This window comes from Gopherus evgoodei, chromosome 18 (assembly GCF_007399415.2).
Source record: "Gopherus evgoodei ecotype Sinaloan lineage chromosome 18, rGopEvg1_v1.p, whole genome shotgun sequence".
Classification (NCBI taxonomy): Eukaryota; Metazoa; Chordata; order Testudines; family Testudinidae; genus Gopherus; species Gopherus evgoodei.
This window is the reverse complement of record NC_044339.1, coordinates 12,384,128-12,401,904: the sequence shown is the minus strand read 5'-3', so window position 1 is coordinate 12,401,904 and position 17,777 is coordinate 12,384,128. Positions and strand designations below refer to the sequence as shown.

Genomic DNA, 17,777 nt, shown 5'->3' with positions numbered 1-17,777 from the left:
CACACACTTCCAGGAGTCTGGGACTTCAAGAAAAACATCAAATGCCATGAGATGAATGGTAAAATCACAAGAGCTGATAAGTGAGAGTGGGATAATGCACTAACATTTGTAAGATACAATTCTCTTTCTACTCTGATCAACTATTGTAACATAAATAGAAACAAACCACACAGAGGAGGAGAAAGAGGTAGGTCATTTGGGAGCAAAGTAAGGAAACAGGAATCAGGAAATCTGGGTTCTTTTGTTGGCTATTTATTATTTAACACCTACTTGACTTGGTGCTGCAGGACCTGGGCGCCAGCTGGGGGCTTTGCGCGGGAGTCCTTGCCGCCTGGGGCCGGGCACTTTGCAGACGGCCCCTGACGCCCTTACCGCGAGTGGGGCACTTTGCAGCTGCTCCCTCCCTCCGCGGCCTATCCCTGGGAGGGGGCGGAGCCGCGCGCTGGGGCCCAGCCCCCCGCTCCCCCTCCCCCGGCAGGGACGGCGGCTGCAGCCGCGCCGCTACCCCGGCTGCGAGCGAGCGAGCGAGCGAAGTCTCGGGGACCGGGTTCATGCCGGGCGGGGAGAGCAGGAGCCCGGCCAGGAAGGGGCACGGAGCTGGCCGAGTCAGGTCAGTGGAGGTGGGGAGCCCTCCCCCCATGTCTTGGGGAAAGGGGCCCCTATTGCCCGGGGGAGGGGCAGCCCCCCAATGCCCTGGGGGAAAGGGGCCCTTATTGCCCGGGGGAGGGGCAGCCCCCCAATGCCCTGGGGGAAAGGGGCCCCTATTGCCCTGGGGGGGCAGCCCCCCAATGCCCTGGGGGAAAGGGGCCCTTATTGCCCAGTGGAGGGGCAGCCCCCCAATGCCCTGGGGGAAAGGGGCCCCTATTGCCCTGGGGGGGCAGCCCCCCCATGCCCTGGGGGAAAGGGGCCCTTATTGCCCGGTGGAGGGGCAGCCCCCCCAATGCCCTGTGGGAAAGGGTCCCCTATTGCCCGTGGGGGGCATGCCCCCCAATGCCCTGGGGGGGACATAGACAGACCCCTGCGGGAGGGGAGCGCTCCCCTCCAGACACCCCATGAAACGAGCCGCCAGATGCAAAAACGTGACCCGGGCTCCTCTCTGTGGCACCCCAGCGCTGCCCCTCGCTGTCCTCCCCACCCCGGCTCAGGCTCCTCGGGGCCGAGGCTGGCCCTGGTGCGTGGCCCTTCTCTCCATCCTTAAGGGGAAAACTGCCAGGCCCGCTGCTGCTTCACTGCTTCCTCCTTTAGTCATAATCCAGAGCACTGGGCCGCCCTCCGCTCCTGTGGTCTGGACCCATCCTCTGAGGCACGAACGTACTCCTGCTCTTCGCTGCTTGATGCCAGATACTAGTTTTCTTTGTCCCGAAATGAATATTTATTTTTCATTCTATGGGGACTCCTCCTGCTTGAGATTTACCTGGTGTTACTCCATCCAGAATGCAGTAACCCTGCCTAGAGAACATACAAGCCTACCAAGTGTTCATTGTTAAGATGCCTTTGCTATACACAGCTCGAAAAATGATTCAAGTCAGACTCTGATTTAAAATATGCTTCCCTCCATCTCCTAGGAGTAGCCATTTAATATTTTTGCCATGTGTGATTTTTTTATATCCTAGCACGTTAATTATGATGTATTGTATCCAATATATCAGCGCAATGCTCTGTTTCTAGGATATGACCTATTCTCCACTAAGATCCTCCTACTTCCTTTGAGTGCGTCTCAGCGTGAATTCAGTCATTTTTGTGTTCTGATATTAATATGTAACATTAAGAAATGAGATGAGTTTGTTTCCAAAGCAGCATAAGAGATTGAGATGTTTTTATTGCAAGAGTAAAAACAAGCTTGAAGCACTGTGTCCTTTTGTGTGTAACAACTTTGACTGCAACGATTTTTTCAGACTGGTCTTGTTTGGATTGAATGGTTAGTGGTTTTACTTGGAAGTATTTGCTCCTAAAAGAGACATCCTAGTTAGGTAAGTTAAACTGTTTTAACACCCAGGAACAATATTTGCTAGACAACCTATGTTACAGTTTGCTTATCATACTCTTCAGAAACAAAACAGCAAAAAGGAAAAATGCTTTTTATAACAAGCGTTTTGGAGAGCAGACCATTATAAGGTTATATTTTTGTGGGGGTGGGGGGAAGGAAGGCAAGCATCTTTGAAGGGGAAGGGCTAGTAGGACCAGACGTGTTTCACTTCCCAATGTTGAGTTTTTGGATCCATTTCTTATGTCATCTGACTTGTTTCTGCTCCTTCTTCTAGACCATTACAGCTCTTTTCTGTTCATAAACTTGTGCAATCTAGAGAAGAAGGTCCAGTAGGTCCTTTCATACCCGTTCCCTTCTTAATCCCCATCTCCCGCCCATTCAGGATTGGTCCCTGTTATGCACTTACTAATGTTTTATCCAATCTCATTTTAAATTTCCAAATTAAAATTAAAGTGTGTTTCAGTGGTGTCCAGTCATCACCCTCCCAAAATTTCACAGATTTTTAAATCCAGACAGGGTACATTGTAATGATCTAGTCCCTCCGTAGACTTTCACTTGGTAATTCATGCATGAAACACAATAACTTGTGGTGAGACTAGAGAGTGTCTTTCAGAAAGATATCCTGTCTTGATTTAAAGACTTCAAGTGATGGAGAATTCACCACATTGCTTGATAAGTTGTTCCAATGGTTCCTCCTTGATAACAATTTGGGCCTTATTTCCAGTTTGAATTTGTCAAGCTTCAATTTCCAGCCATAGGATCTTGATGTGACTTTGTCCGTTAGATTAAAGAGGTTTCTAACAGCAGAAATCTTCTTTACAAAAATTCCACAGCTTCAGAAGAAATCCCAAACATTAAGAAGTCTAGTATCAGACTGGTAGCATCCATGCATCCGACGAAGTGGGTATTCACCCACGAAAGCTCATGCTCCAAAACGTCTGTTAGTCTATAAGGTGCCACCGGATTCTTTGCTGCTTATTAAGAAGTCTGGAAGTAAACACTTAAGGGATGCAGACAGTTCCCCATTGCTATAAAATCCTCGTTATTACCTCAACTTGATTTACATAACCCACCCAGCCTTAATCTTGCCGTGTAATAAGTTTGCAAGATTTTTTGGGGCAGTGTCGTCTTGTATGTTTTGTATAGTCCCTAGTATTACAGGGCCTCAGTCTTGGTTGGGGCTTTAGGTGCTTGTGTAATTCAACTATTGTAAGCTATTTCTTTGACTTTCCCAAATTTGATCAGGTTACTAGGCTATTAAGAAATTCTGGTTTTCTATTCCGGGGGGACATTTCCAGTATAGGAAATAAAACTCTCTTCTAAACTTGCCCCCAAAATTCTATCCTGGAATGAGATATAAGAAATTTCAGGGGGTTTAGTATCTTTGGGGGAATATTACTGGAGATGTTTAAAAATTGGGCATGTAATGGGCAGCTAGGTTCAACCTTAGCTTCTCAAGCAGTGGGGCTTCTATCGCTTGCTTTAGGAGGCTATTCTACAAGCCAGTAGAAGTGACCTTGTCATCAGGCAGTTTTTTTCCTGATATTCAGCCTAATTATTTTCAGCAGAGTCAAACCTCAATTTAATCTCTTCATTTTATAAGGCCTCATTGTCCATTAGGTTCCAATGCTTTGTAGCTTTACAGGTGCTTAACTCCCAATGTTGCTATGGCATATGGAGGATCCAGTAAAAGTATGTGCTGTGTGCCCTAAAGCCTTGTTATTTTTGGTGCCAAAAGGAGATCCTCTTATTCTCCAGGCAAGACTGTTTCTTTAGCAAGTTTTCAGAGTCTGGTGAGCTATAGTTTGGTGCTTGGGAAATGTTTTCCTCTAACACCTGGATTGCTTTGTTGCTTTCAGAGCCCTAAGAATTTCGTTTCACATTCCCCTCTCCTGCTGCCAATTTTGCAGCCCTTTCTATCCTCAGAGATCACTATTTTGCAGTGACTTTCCTTTGGGCAAAGGAGGGCTGAATGAGGCTCACTCCTAAATCTCCCACTGCACTGAGATTCCTGTTCTGCACCAGTAGGTGGAAGGCACTTGTCCTGTTAAGACTTTAGCCTGTTCTTCCTTGTTCCTGAAGCTTTAGAATTCATCTCTCAGCAGACTGTCTTCAGCTATTAGGAATCACCCACTTATTTTTGTGGCTGGCCAAATGTAGCCAGCCTTACGTCATTGGGTACTAGGGGTGTGCTGCCAACACCCAGTTGTTAATGGCAGCAGACGCTGCCTACTGTGTTCTTAGCTGTGGAGTTTGAATTATGTGGTTTGATGGGGTATGAGGAAGAAGGTATTTTAAAAACTGTGATATGTGTACATCTCTCGTGTGTGTGTGTGTGTGTGTGTGTGTGTGTGTGTGTTTAGGGAGGGAGGGAGCTAAAAACAGAGGAAGTTGGCTCCTGCATGGTATAGTTAGACATATGTGGAAGCTTCTTTCTTTTCCACCAGTGAGATGTATTGGGTTTCTGGTTTTATCAATGGCCCATACAGGGATTGAAACATTTATTTCAGAAATGTCTTCTCTCTAATTAGGTGCTTTAATTCATCACCAGCTCCACCAAACTCCAAATTGACCTCAGTTGAGCAGCAATAAATACCACCTTCCTCTTCTGTCGTGCCTTTCATCAAAGGATCCCAAAGCTCTTTACAAATATTTAAGACTTGCAGCATCTCTGTAAGGTAGATTGTGGTATTTCTGTTTAACTTCTGGGGAAACTGATAAGCAGAGGAGTTAGATAATTTGCCCATGGTCACACATAGAGTTAGTGTCAGAGCTGGGAATAGAATCTAGGAGTCCTGATTGCCTAAGCCCCTGCATTAACTGCTGGACTCTACTGTTTCCACTAGACATGCTTCCTCAAGTAACACTGAGAACTCGATCGCTTCATTATGAATGCATCTATTAGGTTGTGACACCCAAAATCTTTCTACCCAGACAAGCTCTTTGGTCCCTCTAGACCAGTGTTTCTCACATGCAGCCACCATGGCCACATGCGGCCACCAGGGGCTTTTCTTGCAGCCACAACCTCCTGGGCGGTGATTGGGGATGGGGGCAAAGCGACGGTTCCTCCCCTTGGGCTGCAAGGACGGGTTGGGCCCTGACCCACTTTGTAGCCACAAGCACCAGAGGAGCAGACAGTTGGTGTGAGTTCCCCACTTTCCTTGGGGTGGTGGGGCTCAGGCTTCTAGTTTCAGGCCTGGGGTGGTGAGTGGCAGGTGGCAGGCTCTGGCCATGGGCTCCAGTCATGGGGCTTTGGGCTCTGGGTTTTGACTGTGCATTGGCGGGCTCCGTTTCCCCAGTCCCTGGGCTCATCACCCCTAGCCCTTGCTGCCCCCAGCCTCTCACCCATCCACCCCATCACCCTTGGCTCCTGCTGTCTCCCTCCCCTTCCAGGGCTTAATTTGTCTCCTAGCTTGCCAGGGCTGAGTGAGTCTGCTGTGGAAAGTGGTATGTGTATGTTTGTAAATATCACTCATCACTGCCTCAGAGCTAGATAACAAGGCTGCTGCTGTGAAAAGTGATATTAAAAAAATATACAAATATCACTTTTCACAGGAACAGACTTACTAGCTAGCAAGTCTTAAAAAACCCAAACCACAACTAAAAAAGCAAAAAAAAACCAAACCCAACAACAACAAAAAAGGCAAGAACATGCAAAACACCTTATTTTTGTTTCTATTCTGTTTAGGTCCAGTAAAGAATAGAGACAACTGTACATTATTATTATTGAGTGTGCAGATAAAAACCCTACATAAATAACTGAATGTGTGCATATTTATTTGTTTTTCCTAAATTAATAATTTTATGGAAAATTGTAATAGTGGCCACCAGCAATATTTGATGGCCACACTCTGAGGCCACCAAAAAATTTGCAGTGAGAACCCCTGCTCTAGACAGCTAATTTTCCTCACTTTTCTTCTGCTGTTCTCTTTAACTTCTCCCAGCTTTTTCCCTCTGCCTCCTCTCTCAAACCCATTGATTGTGTGTCACTTCCAGGATGGTGGATGATGATTGGCTTTGGACTTCCTTTTCTAAATGATTTTTTACCTGAGCTCCACGTCCCCCTGCCCCCCCAACCCCTCCGCATGTGCTTGTGGTTAGATTCAAGGATCTGGTATTTCACCCGTGCTTGTCTATTAGTGTAAGTGAGGGTGGAGCAGTCTGATATTCTTCTTCCTATTTATTCTGGAGCAGGAAGCCCTAGTAGAGCAGTCTGTTATGCATAAGGACTTCTTTTCTATCTCCCCTTGCTGAGAGCCCCTTCCCCGTTAGCCATATGCACAAACAAGGTTAGCTCCTGTCCAGATTACATTAGCAGAGCTCTGCTTCCCATTACTTTTCCCTGTGAGCCTCTAATGACTGTATGTGTTTGTGTGAGCAGTGTACAGTCTCTGGAGACAAGAGTTCCTGCATGAGAGAGAGCAGAATTAAACCAAAGGGAAGAAGTGAATGCTTTGAGCCTGACCTTGTGGTCATTGCATAGATAAAATTCCCCTTGACTTCAGCAAAAGGTTTGCTCTGCAGGGCTGAGACATCAGTCAATGCAATATTAAATCCACTTCGTGTGGTGTCTCTAATGAGGCTCCATGGTCACTACACTGATGTTCTTCACTGATATTTTAACACTAGGAGATAACGAGCAAGCAATGGATAGCATCAGCTCTTCTATCAAGGAAGGGAACATTGTCTAGTGTTCAGAACAAAGTACTGGTGGGTCTGACTCCTGATTTAGTTCTTGTTCTACCATCTTGGACAAATTGAATTGGACCCCTCTGCCTCAGTGTAATAGTTTGTGTTTGATAATAACCAACCAATGAAGTAGGTGAGTAAAGGGGATTAATTGTCAAGTGCTTCAATCTTTAAATCAAAGGCACTGAGTATAGAAACGTTATAATGGATAGGATTATATATAAACAGCAAAAGGATGACAAATGCTATTAGTGAAGAAATGCAGTGAATTAACCAGCAGAATATAAACGATTGATGTACAAATTATAGGCTGGTTTAGACAGACAGGAGAAGATGTGGAAATTTTTTCCTTGATTTTATTTTAGGTAAAAGTAAGGTTCAGAATATGGCTGGCCAAATAGACTGAAATCGAGTAGAAAATGTAAATGAGGATTTGAAGAAATTAACATTGACTTAATATTCTTATTATAAATTATTTATTAATTTGTATTACCATAATACCTAGTCATGGACCAGCACCCGATTGGGCACTGTATGAACACAACAAAAAGACCCTACCCCAAGCAGTATACAACTGAAGTACAAGAGGAGACAACGGATGAATACAGATAGATGGGGGTGCATAAATGAACAGCGAGACAGTATTCATCATCATGATAGGCAATAGTCTTTACACACCAACAGTCAGTGTTGCTGTTGTTGATTTTTTCCTTTAGGTATCATGGCAAAGGAGAGGGTTGAAGGATTTGAAGGTGGATAATTACGAAGCATTGCAGATCTGTTCTGAGAGCACCTCCCAGGCATATGGGGCAGCAGGGGAGAAACCACAAAGGTGCTTGTTTGAAAAAGTAACAAGTGGGCCGTGGCGCCTGGCATCATGGGCAGGTTGAGGGGGTGCATCGACAGTTTGATAGCAAATGAGAGATGTTAGGTAGGGTGGGGATTGACTGTGAAGGACCTTGAAAGGGGAGACAAGCAGCTTATATTTGATGCGGTGGAGGATGGGGAGCCAGTGGAAGGATTCAAAGAGAGTGATATGATCCAAGTGATGGCCTAAGAAAAGCATCTTTGTGACAGTATGCTGAATGGATATGAGCAGAGCAAGATGGCATTTGTCAGAGCCAGAGAGAAGTTGCAGTAATAAAAATGTTAGATGATGAGAGCTTGGAGGAGAGTTTTACCTGTGTGGATAAGAAACTAACTTTGGTAAAATAAACTTTTGTGTTTAGTTTCTAGGCCAGATATTGGAGAGGGCACCAAAGACCTTAAGAGGAAGTAAAGTATGATGGATGGTAACAGAAGTTAGAGTAGCCCTGTGGTAGCTCTAATTTATGTTGAGGGTCAATCAAGCTCCTGGTTGTCCCAGGGATTGGGGATGCACAAACATGGCTTTAGGCACAGCTGAGCCCTGGACCGTAGGGTCTGGGCCTTTCATAAATCACTTAATAGAAATTGTACAGTATAAGCAAAGTTTGATGAGCATTAATGTTCTTACTTTTCCCAAAAGAGAATGCCCTTTGTAGCCCAGGGGCAAGTCTTTGGTGTTAACGCTTCCACAACGATGTGGGCTGGGTTCCTCAGGGGCTTCCTAAGGGGGGACTGAAGCAGCAACTTCTGCAGTAGACCACTGGCATATATCTGTCCAAGGCTGACCGTAGGGCCCTCCTTAGGCATACCAGGATGCGTGGGGCACCTCTGGGTCTTAGTGTCCAACCTTCTGCTTTTTCCTATCCCTGTTCTGACCCTTCCTGCAGGCTCCCATGGCTAGCTACTGCAGCCTGGTGACTCTTACTCCAGAGGGGATCTAGTAACTTAAAAGTGAGAGAGCCTCCAGCCTGCCAGCCCTATTAGCACAACATTGAAACAGGCATTTGCCAACCCCCAGGTATGTACTGTTAGTTTCTGAATTTACTGACAAAAACAGTTGTGCATCACTGTAATTTACTCAGAGCATGTTAGTCTACAGGACCTTTAGTTTAAAATTTGCTTTAAACATATTTCATTAGTGTGTTGCTGAAGATGATGATAAAATCACATCTCTAAAAAATCCTTGTAGAGAGCCCTTAAAGGGACAACACCCCTTTCCTGCCGGATAGCAGGACAAAAGAGTTTCCCTTTCTTTACTTCTGACTATTTGATGAACTAGTTTTAAGAGAACCGTCCAGCAAAATCAGTACCTTAGTAAGATATAAAATCCTTTGTTATGCCTAAAATCTTTGGATACATATTTTTTAAAATTGGTGAAATTTCATAAACATCTATTGTTATGGAGATCACACAAAGTAAATTAGAGTTCCGTTTTTCTAAAAGCAGTGAACATTGTTATGAATACACTAAGCCTCTGTAACTGATTAATTTAAAATAATGTCTTTGTTTCAGTGAGTTAAATATGTAATAATCTGGAATGAGTACTTTATGAAGGCTTAAGAGTACATTTAAAATATAAAACCAGCTTAGAAATACTGATTAAGAAAATGTAAAACAGAGAAGAGCTGCATCATGTATTCCATAATAATTAATGTTGTATTCAGCAGGACAACTGACTTGCTCTAACTGCAAAGTTTTTGCAAATAAATCTCTTGACAAATTTCAGGGTATATCAGAAAACCTGTGACTGACATTCTTTATTCCCAAGTTTCGTGCTTTTAATTAAGTACTTTCTGCATGTCCAATCTTCACTTTCTGGCATGCAGTGGAAAACATGCTCCATTTTCTTTAGAAAGAAATTGCAGAAGAGTGAGGTTTTTTTCCAATGTCATTTGCTTCATTTGAGTTCAGGGATTTCACTGGAAGGGGGTGATCAGGGAGGGAAGAGAGAAGGGAGACAGTGGTGAGAGGGCAGGGCCTGGGCAGAGTGGGGGCGGGGCCTGGGGCAGAGCAGGGTAGAATATGGGCAGGGCCACAGGTGGGCTGGGGATTCTTCACCCACTGCCTGTGACAGCAGGTAAGAGCGGGTCGGCTCCCGCACACCCAGTGCATGCTGCCATCTCCTTAGGCAGGGGCCGTATTCACAGAGCCAAATGCGTCAGTGACGTACATTCTGCTTGAGGGAGAGAGTATGGGGTTGTCTGCGGGGAACTGTGATTCTCTGCTCCGTGAGGCAGGCTGGGCGGCTTGGTATCTTTTGCTGCATCGTTCTCCCCTCTGGTCTGCGAGTCTGGGCTGCCATTAGGCATAAGGGCACCAGTTTAATTATGCTGTGTAGGGCCCCATAAATCCTAAGGACTGCCCTGGCTGACAGCATCCAGTAAGTCACCATCTGATGGCTGTTTAGTAGTGGCCTGTGTGAAAAGAGTTGGTGGTGTCAGTACTTTTGGTAGGAGAACAGAGAGTCCTTCCTGCCTTGCTGACAAGATTCAGTAAAGAGGCCTAGAATGGAAGGGTTTCTTGCGCCGAGATGCAGCCCTGTAGGTATGGATAGATGCACTTGCTGGGATGATGCCAGGGAAGCTTGCATTGCCACAGGGAGATGAATTCAGTCCCCAGGGAAGCTGTTCTGGCACCTTGCAGCAGCATGAAATTCACTTGATATAAATAAATACATTTGCCAGGTTAATTGGTCGTAGATGACTTAAAACTTTAATGGGCAAATGTAGCCACAAAGGCCATCATCTTCAGTGAGCTCGTTGTGGGCGAGTCCACGGTGATTTGTCTGTGCAGAACTTATTGTAAGAATGGAGCCAAAATAGGAACTTTGGTCTATTTTCATCAGAGTTAGGGGATGGGGGAAGGGTGTGCGTGTGTGTGTCTGGGTATAAATTCCCTTGGTCGTCTTCCCCACCCCCGTCAGTGCCTAACATGAAAGTCACTTCTTGCTGTCCCCTACTCTACATGCATCACCTATAAGCTCTGCAACAGGCACTTCTTACAAACTTGAAAGATATTTTTGCAATCGTGGGATTAGCAATGTTGCTGTCAATTTGTAGGCGTCGGAGCATTCACATCTGCCTGGTGCAGCATCGTGGAGGCTTGCGTAATGCTGTGCCGTTTGTGATCTCTCTCTCTCTTTTTTTTTTCTTCTCACCCCCGGAGTGGTTGCATGTTGTAAACACACTGAAGCTGTGGTTGATAAGCTTTGTAGGAGGAGACGGGTTTTTTGTTTTTCAACGGGCTGGCTTGCTCAATAGTGACTGGATAACTTGAAGTGTCTCTCTATGTAATGTGCTGCATAAAGAAGAGCTCTGTATGTGATGACTCTGTCCTTGGGTCATGATCTGAACTCATAGTACATGACTGAAGCCCCATACGTATGTCGTACTAATGTGTATAGCATGGCAACAAATAATGTAATTTTGGAAATGCTACCTCAATATACCAGTTCAGGGACTACAGTGCAGTGCAGGTATTTTCCACATTATCTCACCAAGGTACTTCAACCCTGCCCTGGCATGCCCTTGTGGTGCAAATGCAGTAAGAAGAAGGGAGCATTCTAATCTCATGGTGACTAACACGAGGTAGAAGCCTAGTGAAGGCAGGGCAGCTTGCAGCTTTCATTTGGGTTAGCAGGGTGAGATGAAGGCTGTGGGGGAGCTTAAGGTTTAACCTCCATTTCCAACTTGTGTTTTAAACTATGATTGCCTTGTCTTCCCTAGGATTTCATGTTGTGTTAGCTAACTGCAAGTAAGAGCACCCCTAGTGAAGACAAGGCCCCTAGGAATTACAAAGTGGAACAGCGGGCCACGAGGCTGCCATAAGACAGCCAGTTAGGGCCAGTAGTGATCACTTTGGTGACGTGTCCCCTAGAAAGTAGGCTGAGCCCACACCATTCATTTTACAAAGGAACTTGTGCAACGACTGTTAGTTGTTGCCATCTCTTGGTTGCTGCTGAGCTAGCTTTGAACTGGCGACTGGAGCCGTGGGAAGAAAGCTTGGTATCTCATTACCAACCCAGTCTCCCACAGTTGGGTTACATTTCTAATATAATTATTCCACAGTGTGGCCGTTCCCATGGTCAGCACGCTGTGATGAAAGCTCTGGGAGCCATCAATGCTCAGTGGCGATGGGCTTTTCTTAATCGCCTTGTAAAATTGGTTGTCTTTCGCAGGCCTGATCTTCTAGGAGAGGTTAGGGAACTGAGGCGGCGTCATGCCTCTTCTTCCATACCCCCTGGGAGGTGCGAGCTTTGTCATCTCTGTCACATAGGAACTTGTCTGTCTTAAAGACTGCCGGGGTGACTGGCACCTCTGCGCAGAGGATGTGGTTGTGGCCCAAACCTTCCTCAGACATGCAGGTCACTTTCAAGAATCCAGCAGCGACCTGGTTGTCTCCTACCCTGCATGGGTTCTCCCACACATCCTCCTGCTAGCCTTAGTTCTGGTCCCCATCAGACAGGCTTGTTCCTTACAGAAGGGTAAGGGGTAAAGACGGGACAGCTTTGCCCCTCAGTCTGCTGGGGCCGTGCCCATCTCAGGGCGTAAGAGAATACAAAATACATTTCCCTTCATCCTAGTGCTACACACCCAGTCGTGCCTGCAGCACCCATAAAGGGGCAGCTCCTCTAGTGCTGCAGATTGCACAGAGCCCCTTCCAAGAGGCAGCTACTGCAGGACTTGAAAATCCCAGTCAGCCAAAGCAGAGCCCTGGACAATCCCTTTTTTAAGCCCTGTCCTGACCGTCCCGATTTTTTTTGGCCAAAGTGGGCATTTGTCAAGCGAGTAGTGACACCAGCCCCAGTCTTGCAGGGGGGAATGTCTGGGCTCCAGTGAGCAGCGACGCCAGCCCTACATGGGGAGCGGGGCTGGGGTGCTCAGCTTGGGTCAGCCCTGTGCAGGGAGGGCTTGGACTAGCCCCACATGGTGTCCCGTTTTCCCTTTGGGACATATAGTCACCTTACCTCAAAGGACATCTCACTGATGCTCTTATTAGGCAAACACATGTGGAGCTATGCGGGGTGTGTGTGTGTGCTAAAATGCTGCCCCTGGGGTAAGAGACTTTTGTGCACAGATGGGCAAGGAAAGAGGTTCTTTCCCACAGTGAATGAGGAAGCACTGGAGGATGAGGCCCCTCCTTAGGGCTGTGTTCTAATGGGAGATGCTTGTGGTATATTGTCGTTGCTGTGCTGTGTGTCTGTGGCCTATACACACACTATTACTTCTGTAAGGTTCTGGGGAGCTCTGTGCAGGGAGGAGATGCAGCCTTTGGTGCCTATTTCTCTCTCGGCTTTTCTATAGCACTTGTCTTTCTGCCACTTGAGCAAATGGGTGTGATGACAAAACTGTGTATATCCCAGAAAGGTCTACAGTCAGGGCCCTACATGACAAACAATTAAAATACACACCCAGGGCGGAAGAGTGTTTAAGTGGTTAGGGCATGAGCCTGGGGCCTGAGACAAGAGTTAGTTCCCTGCTCTGCCACCGACTTTCTGACTGACCTTGAGGGAGTTATTTAATCTTTTATGTGCCCCTACTTGCTGTCTGTGACATGGGGATAATAGAACTGTCCACCCTTGCTGGGTACTGTGAGGGTAAATGCATTAATGATCGTGAGACACAAAGATAAAATTATGGGAGCCAAGTAAATGCCATAGATAGCCTCATCCTGCAGCCCTCATCACATGTGTGCCAGGTTTGGCTCTCAGGTGTTGTTCAGCGGGGGAGACTGATGACATCGGGCTGAGCGTAGGAGGTGGGGAAAGCAAAAGAAGCTTTCCTGGTGGGCTGGTCTTGCTAATATTTTTCCATGGTCCGTGAAGTGCCCTGGGATCCCTCAGCATGAAAGATCAGACACTGTGACGGTCGTGTAGCCCTCCTGGAGTGGGGTGAAGCGACAGGCTGGCAGGGAGGACACTGCACAAGGGGGTGGAGTGGTGGATGCTGGCTCAAGGGCACCCATCCCAGCTCCTGGCCTTTTACCAAAATGCCATGGTCAGTGTGTTCAGGGTGCTGGGAGGGTGGGGTTCAGAACTTGGCCAAATGTCAGCAAACAACAATAAATAAACCCCGTAACATTTTAAATGAATACAGGTTGACAGGGCGAGTGGCTACAGGGTTGGAAAGAAGGAAAAGTATGGAGGAAGAATGACCAAGGCAGGGACATGGGTCATGTTTAAAACAGCGCCTGGGAGGGGGCTTTTATTTTAAAGAGTGGGGAAGAGAGAGAGCAGAACCTCAAGGGTGAGTGAACTGTGAACACCACAGCTAAAGCCGGAGTTCCTTAAAGCATAATTCCGGTTCTTGTATCACTGTAGTACCTGAGCACCTGCCAAGAAGCTAACACCTGTCGGAGCCCTACCACTTATGCTACAGGAGGAGCATAAGATGGGATCTCTGGTGGCAGGGTCCAGACAAGCCTGCACACCTAGGGGGTAATGTCGGGAACAGAGCCAGGGCCTACTAGAGCTTTCAAAGCCAAAATCAGCAACTTCAATCCTCCATCCCACCTTACCCTGCTTTATAGGCAACCTGTGTAAAGAGTCATATAATATGGGTAGCTCAAGGTGGTGACCCGAAGTATTGCTGCTACGCTCTGAGTAAACTGCATGCCACAGAGTGGCTCCGTGAAGAGGGAAATCCTGTTGTCGTGTTTCATGTCCACAGGTGAGCATGACACAAGCTAGGGCCCAGCCTGAGGATCACCCTTCTGTGGCATGCTCGGGGGGGATGACACAAGTGACGCATGAATTCTTTCTCCTAACTCACCATCTCCGGGCACTATGGTGGTGTTACGGTCCAGGCAGAGTTACTCAAGGCCTGGGCTGAGGAATCTCAGCATCACTCATTGTATGGTCTTCGATTTATCTTCCTTGGGAGGACAAAGGACTGAATTAGCCCTGCTGTGCTGCTAGGGAGTCTGGGTACAGTATTTCACACCTGCTGTCTGGATCACTGAGCCACACCTCCAGGATGCCACATGGGATGTAAAATACAGATTAGCTGTGCTGAGGAGTCCCCCCCCCCCCCGCCTGCCCGCTGCCGCCCTCCCGGAGAGCACTGGAACCCTGTTGGTTAAGTGAGGAAGTGAAGGTTGCGGGTGGAAGTTTGCTACTCTCACTGGTAGTGAGAGGATAGGAGAGCAGGATCATTTCTGTTGTTGTGCCTGACTTGAACTCTCAAACCCTGCTCCTTCCCTCCCTCTTTTAGACACATGGGCTGCTTGTGGTCTCTGCATCCGGTCCCAGTGTGATACAGCATGTGCTTTAAGGAAGCGGGACAGATAAAACATGGCTCGTGTTTCTGGGAATCCTTACCTCACTGCTGATGGGGAAGTGTTGCGCTCCCAGGCACTGGCAGATAAGATTCTGGGCTTCTCTTGTCACATTTATGCATAAGACTGGCTTGCAAGCAGCTCGCTAGATGCTTTGGGGATCCTCCCTGGCCTCAGCAGCCTGCAGCCTCGTGTTCCCCTCTCAGATTAAAGGGGGAGAGAACTCACTGCCCCAAATACGACCCCTTTCTGGCAGCTGCAGAGCCTTGATTATCCACAGCGTGAGAAGCTATAGGGTGAGCTCTCCTCATGCAGCACAGTCATCCTGCCTCACCCTGACGCGAAGGGAGTCCCCTCTGCAAGCAAGAAGGGAGTTCAGCCCTGTGGCTCAGTCAGGCCTTGGTTTCTTGGCTGAGACTGCCAGTACGACCCTGTCTGACCCTCTGGGTAGGTACTTGGATAGCTTGCCTGAGCCATTGCCTTTGCTGTTGTGGCCACACTGCTATTTTTAGCATGTTAGCTTGAAAAGCGCTGGGAAGCATGCTGCCAGCTGCTGTGTAGACGTATCCTAAAGGGCTAACTGGAGCCACCCCTGATGTGATGTGGGCATCTGCCGATCAGGAACTATACCCAACACCTTCAGACTCACTTCACAGATCAGCAAATGGAACAACGCTTTTCTGACTGTAATCAACAGAGTAAATTAATCCAAGCTATGTTCTCTTGTGGATGTTTCCTGCTGGATAAATGGGTGGAAACTGATGAATTCTCCTGATCAGCATTAGATATCCCCAAAGAAGAAACCAGGTGAGGTAGGGTTGCCAGTTTTGGTTCGATGTATTCCTGGAGGTTTCATCCCATGACATAATCTTTAATTCTGTGCATTTATTCCCCCTTATTCTTTTAAAAACAAAGTAATTTTTAATCTTAAAAATTTTTATAATCTGGACCTGCACCAGCTCTTCCTTGTACACCTGGAACTCGGCTCTGGAAGACAGAAGTGGGGGTTGAGACAGTGAGGTCCAGGGAATGACATGTCAGGCTGGGAGTTGTGACTCCTGGGGTCTGGTCACTGAAACACATGCAAAGGAAAAAACAAAACCAAAAAAGTTTGACTAACACAAGAGAATGTCCACTAGAAATGACATTTCTGGAAAAAAAAAATCAGGTAATGGTGGGGGTTTGTATTTGTATTTGTATTTGTGTTTGTTTTTTTGACCAAAACTGTTCACAGAATTTGATCCCAAGTTGCAAACAGTTCTGGTGCCCAGAAAAATTCATTTTTTGGCACATTTACCATTCACTAAATTTTTTTTGCCCAGCTGTAACACTAAGTATTTCATATTCTTAAATGACTAAGTAGAAGATGCTTTGAACTATAACCATGGCAGCATCTGGGTGGACCTGAACAAGGATGTCTCTTTTTAAGGCACTGGATTTGGACTCTGGAGACTAGATTGAATTCCCAGTTTCCCCATCCATTAAATGGAGATAATAATCTGGTCTTGTCAGAGCTTAGCCTTGGTCTTGCTGGGGCTTTTAAGAATTGCTGCAATACAAATAATTCTCCTTTTTCTCCCTTTGTTGCAGATTGTAGCTAAGAAGTGAGCAGGATGCCCCCGGGCATCTATTGCCCTGTTGAATTCTGGTCCAAGGAAGAAAACCAAACCATCCAGGTGGACTTCCTGCTGCCTACAGGGATATACCTGAATCTATCTGTATCCTGCAATGCCAGCTTGGGCACCATCAAACAGGTACCAGCCTTTACTGCAGGCCTCACCCCGTGGCTAAAGAGTCACCTTTGGGATTGATTTTACAAGTGTGCAGGGCGTTTTTGTTAAGTGAGCTCAGTGTTTGGGAAGGATGTTGAATTCGCAAAGCCATTTAGCCATGTCCCGGCAGCAATGCAGACTTCTCCAACGCTGTGCTAATAGAGTGCCTCATTCCTTACTTGGAGGGACCCTCCTCTGGGACGCCCTCTCCACAGTCCTTGTCAATCCTTGGCATTGCTGCTGAGGTTGCCAACCTACAAGGTAATTACAAGTATCAGAGGGGTAGCCGTGTTAGTCTGGATCTGTAAAAGCAGCAAAGAGTCCTGTGGCACCTTATAGACTAACACGTATTGGAACATGAGTTTTCGTGGGTGAATACCCACTTCGTTGGATGCATGTAATTACAGTGCCAGTTGTGATGGGCATCACTCCACTGGGAACTTGACTCGTTTCACATCAGCCCTCAGATGGTAATAGTTTTTGAGTAACTACTGATGGGCCAAATTTGAATCAGCAGCTGAGGGGTGAAAGATTCCCATATTCCGTTATTGCTCGCTCTCACACCAGAGCAGCCACTCTCCACCCTGAGCCTTTCAGTCTCAATGGTCTTCTGTGGGCCAGCGAGAGAGATCCTCCCCGGGAAGCTGAATACAAATTCTGGATGAAGTCACGTGTTCTGCAGTTGTTCTCTGCTGTGACTTCCCTTTTTGGGTACGTCTCCATAGCAATAAAAAATTCCATGGTACCAAGTCTCAGATCCCAGGTGAATTGACTTGGGCCTTATGGGGCTTGGGGTGCAGGGTTAAAACTAGCAGCATAGATATTCGGATTCTGGCAGGAGCCTGGACTCTGAGGCCCACCCCCTTGCAAGGTTTCAGGGTCCAGCCCAAGCCCAAATGTCTAAACTGCAATTTTTAGCCCTGCAAGTCCAAGTCAGCTGATTCATGCCAGCTGCGGCCATGTCGTGGGTCTTATATTACATTGTAGACATATCCTTATTTTTTTGCACAGCGGAAGCTGTGTCATGGTGATTGGGAACTTTTTAGTTAAAAAGAAAAGTTTTCAGTGTTTCCTTTGAGAAATAAAATGCTGAACAGAAGAGTAGAGGAAATGAAATTACCTTTTCAATTCACTGAGCAAAAATCAGAGTGGAAAAGATTCTCGTTGCAGTAGCAGCCTGGCTTAGA

At 46.7% G+C, this 17,777-nt stretch overlaps 1 protein-coding gene across 9 annotated transcripts in view; it reads left to right on the top strand.

Annotated features, from left to right (window-relative positions):
- The first annotated feature begins 471 nt into the window (after positions 1–471).
- Positions 472–17,777, top strand: part of PIK3CD (phosphatidylinositol-4,5-bisphosphate 3-kinase catalytic subunit delta) — a 54,919-nt gene continuing 37,613 nt past the window's right edge. For 4 of the 9 annotated variants that reach the window (XR_003997145.1, XM_030537941.1, XM_030537942.1 and 1 more), the window contains exons 1-2: positions 472–610; positions 16,409–16,572. Coding sequence is in view for 8 of the 9 variants with exons in the window: in XM_030537941.1 (XP_030393801.1) it covers positions 16,432–16,572 (141 nt within the window). In the remaining variant the exon portion in view is untranslated. The other 5 variants (XM_030537937.1, XM_030537939.1, XM_030537935.1 and 2 more) reach the window with 5 other exon arrangements.